Genomic DNA, 6,969 nt, shown 5'->3' on the forward strand with positions numbered 1-6,969 from the left:
CAGCCAGCCTCCAGAGGTCCCTTCCAACCTCAACCATTCTGTGGTTCTGTTCAGAAAAGTGACAGAAGGAAAGATTTCTTCAACCCCTGTCCTTTTCCCCTCATGATAAGTTGTCTTTTTTTTTTTTACTCTTGCAAAGTTAGGGAATGTAGCCATTTGAATGTTCTCTCTCTAAAGGAGTGTTATCCTATGGCTATCTAATCATGCCAGGTATTTTAAACTTCTACTGTGGCTACAGGTCAAGAAACATGTTTTAGACTCCTAAATAACCACTCCAACAGCTTCAAGGAAGAATAGATTTATTTTAGAGGGAAGGGGGAAACACAAGTTAGTTACTTGGACATTCAGAAGAGATATCCAGAAACAGAGCAAGGCACTTAGAATTGAGTATACTGTAAGCTAATAATCTAGCAGAGTTATACAAAGGACAATAAATTTTTCTGTAAAGTGTTAAAGCAGTGCAGTAATCTTTCAGCTGCCACCTTCCTCTCTCCCCACAGTGGTATACTGAACGTCTAAAACATCTCACAGTAGTGTCAAGGAGTGAGACTACCACATGAATTAGACAAAAAACATCAAGCATGCAAACTCTGAAGTATAATTTCTCTTTGGATTTGCACTTCAGCAGGTCTCATTGAAGAAAGTTTGCATGTAGCTTTTCCCTCAAATAACTCCAAAGCCTCAATGAACATGACTGAAATCACTACAGTGAAGGAACAGTAATCTACTTGGCATTAACAGGTGTGTTCCATGTTTAATTCCCATTTTCATTTTATATACTTACAAAAAAGCCACCTAAGTGAGACAACATTGATTAGAAAGCCAGCTTTAACAGCTTTCTAAGCTATTTGATGAGGGCTGATAACTCCAGACGATACTTGATGTTAATCCATTGTTTTCCTGTCTGGTATACTCAGGAAGTGAATATTCTATCACTTTGTGGAGCTGGTTGTGAATGCTGTGGCTTAAAAACTGATACCTGCCAGGGTCACCAATCAGCACTTCAGTTTCATGCATCCTGATGCATTTCCTCAGCCAGCGATGAAGACCGTCAGCAAGCTGTTCATCATAAAACATATCGCCCAGCACAATGAGGTCCCACTTGCCAGCGTCCGAGTTAATGATATTCTTAATGGCAATGGGGAAGGGATCCAGGTGGTTCAGTTCGCAGTTCAACCTCATTGCCATGCCTGCAACTGAAGAAAAGTCCCAGAGTAAAAAAGTTTTAGGATTCTGCCATTCAGCCCCCTTGCAAGTTTCTTTGAAGCATTTTTCAATTTCATTTCTTAAATATCTTTGTTTATCCAGTCTAGGGGGTTCCACAGCTTTCATTATGGGTCAAAATCTAGCATGAAGTGATGGAATTTTATCACCACATCACAACCTAGGGAAGTACTATCCGTACTGGAAACCAAGGGCAGTCCAGGAATCAAACTAGAATAGCCCTCTGTCTCAACCTATGAATATACTTCCTCCCTAATTGATGAGTAATCAAACTATGAACAAACTGAATTCAGAAGTCATTTAAGGGAAAACAAAACCTGCAGGAAAAAGGCAAAATGCAGGCCCTAACATATGAAACTGCAGGAAAAATGCTATGGTCCTACAGAGGAACCAGCTTGCCACCTACACTTGGGATTCTCTTCCAAAACTGCTGCGATGGTGTATGGGACATGTTTGGCAGAGACTTTGTTCACTCTGAGAAGCTATGCAGATTCCTGGTGCAACCCAGCTTCTAACACTGGCAAAATCCATTCATCTTTTTAGCACTCACTGAACTCTGTTTGGAAATTGAATTTCTGCCAAGTGAATCAAAGAAAAGTCAGTGTTAAACACACTTTAAAAACAATAAAGGTCTTTACAGAGAGATGGGAAAAGAAGGCCTTACTAGGGTCAATGTCATTAGCAAGGACTTGAGATGCACCACTCATCACAGCAGCTATCGCTGTTGCTCCACATCCACTTCCAAGATCCAAAACAGATCGCCCCTTAACAACGCGTGGGTTATCTAGAATATACCTGGATTTAAAAGAAAAGCTGTTAGTGCAATACACAAGTTATGCAGGCTTCTCAGGTTTGCATTATGCTGCGTAAGAGTTTACTTCATACATGTAATGAAGCGTGGTATCTTAAAGGATGCTTGTCCCACATACGCCTTGTGGTACAGAGCTCCTTATTTGCCTCTGCTGATAGAAAAATCAAGAACCACTGCCCTTCTTTACTCCTCTCCCCACCACCCCCATCAGGAACAGCAGGTGGAAGCCTAACAGGAGTGTCAGGTGTTGATGGCACCGAGATCCCAGCACAGCTGTATTCAGCTTCCCAGGAACCCAGACTGGGAGCACAGAAGACACCCTACCCTTAGACTACAACAGTGGCTCCAGGCGCTGCGCGATGGCAGCAGGGAGGTGAGGACCAGGACTGAAGATAGAGAATACCCTGATCAGGTACCCACAAGACACAAGGAGGAGCTGACATCCCATGCCCCTTGTCCTCCCTTTCATCACAAGGGATCCTACCAGGGAGTTGGCGCACACAGCCTGGTGCTTGAGCTGGGGTTATGAGACCAGTGAGTGAAACAGGTTTCATTTTAATGAAAATAACTTTTTGCTATGAGGTCTGACATAGAGCTTTGTCACGCTGTTACCACCACTTTGCCCCGTTATTTGCTACTTTTCAGATGTTCTGTTTATGAGGGCACCCGGGAAAGACCTTTGTGCAGAGAGGCTCAGCAGTCTGGCAACTGCCCCCTGCCCCATGAACCCTCCTCCTCTGAGGCCAGCTGATAGTTTGCAAACAGGGCAAAGGACAGGGTGGGACCTCCATGGAAGTCCTGTTTCCTCTGTCTAGGGGCTGTGCTTGGATTTGCAATGGCGTTCCTGCAGTAACGTGTAGAGAGCATGGTCTGGCCCAAGCGCGGCAAGCGCTGCGTTTCCAGCCGAGTGCTTCTCAAGTTTCCCCTAATGACTGCGGTGACTTAGGGCAGCCGGAACTGAGTGCGTCCCCTGGCAGGGACACGCCACGTTACGCAGCAGCAGAGACTGCCGGCTGCCATGCTGGGATAACAAGGCATCTTACGTTACAGAGAGGGGTAGCTTGAAACAGGAGACTCCTGATGTGGAAACGCCAACTGTGAAACAAGCACGGTTAAAGAAAAAGTATGTTTTCAGGTTCCTGGTTTTGTTTTACTTTTTCAGATTACACAGCTAATTTCTGACATGCCCAATGCGTCAAAACAAGGGCATAAGCAGTAAGACAATCAAGTGGTGAAATGCCAGATGATTAGTATTGCTACCCAAATATCAGGGCACATAAATTGTATAATAACAAGATATAGAGATTACCTTATCTTATTCAATCTTGCACTGTTTAGAAGCATCCTAATTTGTCTAAATGGCAGGATAATCAACAATTTAACTGCACAACCCATCTTTTTCCTGGCTGAAAGTGCCTTCCTATTTACACTTCCCTGCAGAAAAACAGTAAAGCCCCAATTCAGATCCTCCCATTTCATCTATGTAAGAGTATCTGACAGTTTGTACTTCGTTATAATTAATATTTTTTCTGCTACTCAAAGTAAGATATTTAATTTTACAGAAGAAGAGAACTCTAACTAGTTCCTGGGAATCAGGAATATCAGCAACATTCAAATGCATTTCTATAGTAGGTGGCAAAAATAAAAGTGTGGCTTCTGATGTGATTAGAAGACAGTCAGTAAGGCTTGATAATAAGGCTGCTGAAATCCTAAAGGAAGAGACTGACTCAGGCTAGCCAGCACTCCAAGTGCATCAGCACAGACCTACTTTTCTCAGCTGACTAGACATACATCCACTCTCCTGTCTGTCTCCAACAACAACAGCAGCAACAGCAACGTGTCAGCACAAAACAGCCATCCTTCTGTTAGGAGTGACAACGGGTGATAGAACTAAACGCCCTGCTAGGTTTTGATGGCAAATGCACAGCTCTTCCACAGATCCAAATTCAGCCCTGTGGTCAACGCATGCAACTCCGTGGAAGACAACAGATTTCAATGTAAGAGCTCTTAGCTACTCTACATACAGCAGGTGCTGAAGCTTCACAGCCAACCAGAAGAGATTGCTTCTATCCTGTATAAGCAGAGAGGAGCATGGATGACGTGCTCTCATACAAGGCAACTACATATCAATATAAATCACTACAGCCAGAGACAGGCCTGACCTCCTGGCCAGCATCAGACTGGACCAAGCATTTTCAGCGATGTGTGCTGCGTACCTGGACAGGGCTTGGCCTCCTGGCCAGTAAATTGCCCAGAACGGGTCCCCGTAAGGCCACAGGTCAGGCTTTTCCCTCCAGAACCTGCAGCGAGGGGTGAGGAGGCGCAGTCGTATCTCCGGCGTGAGGTGTCCGCTGCTGGTGACCTCCGTGTTCTCCTCCAAAAACGCCCTCACCTCGGGGTCCAAAGTCCTGCCAGCACTCCAGTGGCGGCAGCGCTTCCAGCGCAGCGAGGGGGCTCCCCTCCTGCTCCTCCAAGCCCTGGCCAGGGCGTTCTGCCTGCCCAGCAGGAGCCGCCTCCAGCTGCGGAAGGCCATCTCTCCCCAGGGACAAGCCTTCCCCAGGACAGCTCAGAGCACAGCTTATCTGAGACAGATGATGAGGCACCTTGAAGGAAACTCACAGGACACTGTTTTTCATAGTGACAGATGATGATTCCTGAAAGCAAAATAACGCTATGTAAGTGATGTTGCCATGACTATGCATGTCTATGCACCACCAGGGCTTTAGGAAGCAGAGGTTCCCGTGTTGTTGTGCTGTCATGAACTTGTGTCTTGCCCCTGCCCCGGAGAGCCTTCGAAGCCTGCAGGAAGTGGTACATAAGGAAGGAGCTGTCACAAGACCCACTGGGGAGAATGCTATAAACATATTCAGTGAGAAACAACCGGTTAGCGGGAAAGCCAACAGCCAAAAATTAAACGTGCAGCCTTTTAACATCTCCTTCCCTCCATCTTGAAGATACATGCAAAGCAGGCTAATCCCACTTCAGTTTCTTCCATTGGATCTTCAGGTTTTGCAGTAGGGCTTTGGCATTACAGGACCTATGGACATGGCAAAGGCTATCAGTACGTTTTCTGAGAGACACCACTAATTACAAGTTTTATAAACGTGGTGAATTTATGCAAAAGCATCTTTTTACACTAAAGGCAAGCAATTAAAGGACTTCCTCAAAAGACATTCCTCAGGTTTGTCAGGCTGCCAGCTAGAAAATGAAAAGCAAGCCCTTGCACTGATCTTAATCAGAACACTTTAATTGGTTGCATTTCAGTCTGCATTTTAAAGGATCACTCTTAATGTACAATGGTCTCACATGGATGCTCTCAGGTGCACGAGAAAGCAGACTTCCACCGCTGTAGCCCACGCCACCTGAGAAACTGCATTAACGTGCCCCGAGCTAACTCAAGAGAAACAGAATCCAGCACATTCCCCAAAACTGTCTTTAAAAGATGAAACGTTCAGATTGGACAAGCTCATGCTCGGGGGTCTTCTGACTGCTTAAGGCTGGTTTTTGAGTCAAAAACAGTGAAGCAAAGGAGCGGGGAAGCACGGCCTCTGTTAGCAAACCGGGCCACAGACGAAGGAGAGCCGCAGCATTCGGCTGAGCAGTGTGTGAAGCGCACTTTGTGTTTCAGGGCTTCACTTGTCCTTTTTTTGCCCACATCTTCAGCAAAAGCTCCTATGTTTTCTGTTGTGCAAGCATGGCTTTTGCTTTAGTTTTAGTTTGATTGCTTACTGATACCTTAGGCTGTGCACCGAGCTCCCTCAACACATGCCATTTAGGTTGCCAGCCCAGTCAAATCTTGGCTTTAATCACTGGCTGAAGGCTTTTGTATTTTCATTACAAACAAACACCTGTGACAACGTTTTGCATTTCCCCACGTCTGAGAACGCCATTCAGCAGAGTCCACGCAATTAACGAGCATAATTAACGACTAAGACATTCCTCTCCAAGGCCGAGCCACATAATCCCCATCTGCCTGGGGGAAGCACGAAGCCACCCGCCATCAATCAGGGACACAAATCCTGCCAGCGAGCGCTGCACGCTGCTTTCCCCATTAACTGCTGCACATTAATTTTATGTACAGCACGCGGGGCCCCGTACCCGAAAGGCCGAGGTTCAATCGCGACAGGGCCGCGACAGGGCCGCGACAGGGCCGCGACAGGGCGGCCCCCTCTCTCCCTCCCCCCCCGCGGCGGGGCGAGGCGGGGCCGAGGCCGGGGCCTGCTGCGGGGCGCTGCCGGCCGCCACCTACCTGCTGCCGCCGCCGCTCGGCTCCGCTCCGCCCCGCTGCGCCGCGCCGGGGCCGGGCCGGGCCGGGCCGTGCTGTGCCGCCCGCCCTTAAAGCGGCAGCGGAGGGAGCGGGCTCGGCGCCGGGGGGGCTCGGCTCCAGGGCCGCCGGTGCCCCGTGTCGTGATACGTGCCGAAACGAGCATCCTCTGTCCCTCAAGCCAACAGCATGGCTGCTGCGCTGAGGGCGCCCTCGCTTCTCTTCTACCCCAAACGCCACAGCAGGGGCGTGAGGGAGGGTGTCTTAAATCGCCATTTCGTTGCAGGTGCTCCCTGCAGCGTTCACACAGCTCTGCTCTCGACAGTCACCTGACAACCTACGAATGGCTCTGTTTCCTTCAGTGCTTTTTAAAATTTATTTATTTTGAGGCAATAAAGTGTGTTTTCACCAGGCAGCAACTGCGGCTTGGAATCAAACCCTCGTATCCCATCCTTCCCCAGCCACGTTCCCCTACACACCAGAAGAATTTCTGGGTTCCCCGCTGCATGGTGGGGTGCCACAGCACCACGAAGGCTTACCCACAGGGGCTGCCTTTGCTTCGTTGATGACCTGGCCGGATCCGGCTAAAGGACACAAGAGGCCCCAGTGGGGAATAGAAGCAGCTTCTGACAAGAAGAGCAGCAAACAAGGCTTTCCCTAGCTTTCCCGT

General features: G+C 48.1%; 1 protein-coding gene across 2 annotated transcripts; it reads right to left on the bottom strand.

Moving 5' to 3' along the window:
• Window positions 1–282: 282 nt before the first annotated feature.
• Window positions 283–6,584, bottom strand: ETFBKMT (electron transfer flavoprotein subunit beta lysine methyltransferase). 2 transcript variants are annotated; one of them, XM_048054082.2, is made up of 4 exons: window positions 6,285–6,584; window positions 4,252–4,689; window positions 1,889–2,019; window positions 283–1,196 (listed from the first exon to the last, which is right to left on the bottom strand). In XM_048054082.2, exons 2-4 carry the CDS (start codon window positions 4,566–4,568, stop codon window positions 829–831), a joined length of 816 nt encoding a protein of 271 aa, XP_047910039.1. In that variant the 5' UTR covers window positions 4,569–4,689; window positions 6,285–6,584; the 3' UTR covers window positions 283–828. The 2 variants fall into 2 exon arrangements, with proteins under 2 accessions (XP_047910039.1, XP_066854579.1); XM_066998478.1 differs by lacking the exon at window positions 6,285–6,584 and having other exon boundaries at window positions 4,252–5,086.
• Between the last annotated feature and the right edge of the window lie 385 nt (window positions 6,585–6,969).

The sequence above is a fragment of the Anser cygnoides genome, chromosome 1, assembly GCF_040182565.1.
Source record: "Anser cygnoides isolate HZ-2024a breed goose chromosome 1, Taihu_goose_T2T_genome, whole genome shotgun sequence".
NCBI classification, from domain to species: domain Eukaryota; kingdom Metazoa; phylum Chordata; class Aves; order Anseriformes; family Anatidae; genus Anser; species Anser cygnoides.

Excerpts from the sequence above, each read along its gene's own strand:
- ETFBKMT (XM_048054082.2), bottom strand. The coding sequence starts at position 4,568 with ATGGCCTTCCGCAGCTGGAGGCGGCTCCTGCTGGGCAGGCAGAACGCC. Across the intron at positions 2,020-4,251 it reads GGAGGCCAAGCCCTGTCCAG|GTATATTCTAGATAACCCAC; the intron begins GTACGCAGCACA and ends TTTTAAATCCAG. Across the intron at positions 1,197-1,888 it reads TGCTAATGACATTGACCCTA|TTGCAGGCATGGCAATGAGG; the intron begins GTAAGGCCTTCT and ends ACTTTTCTTCAG.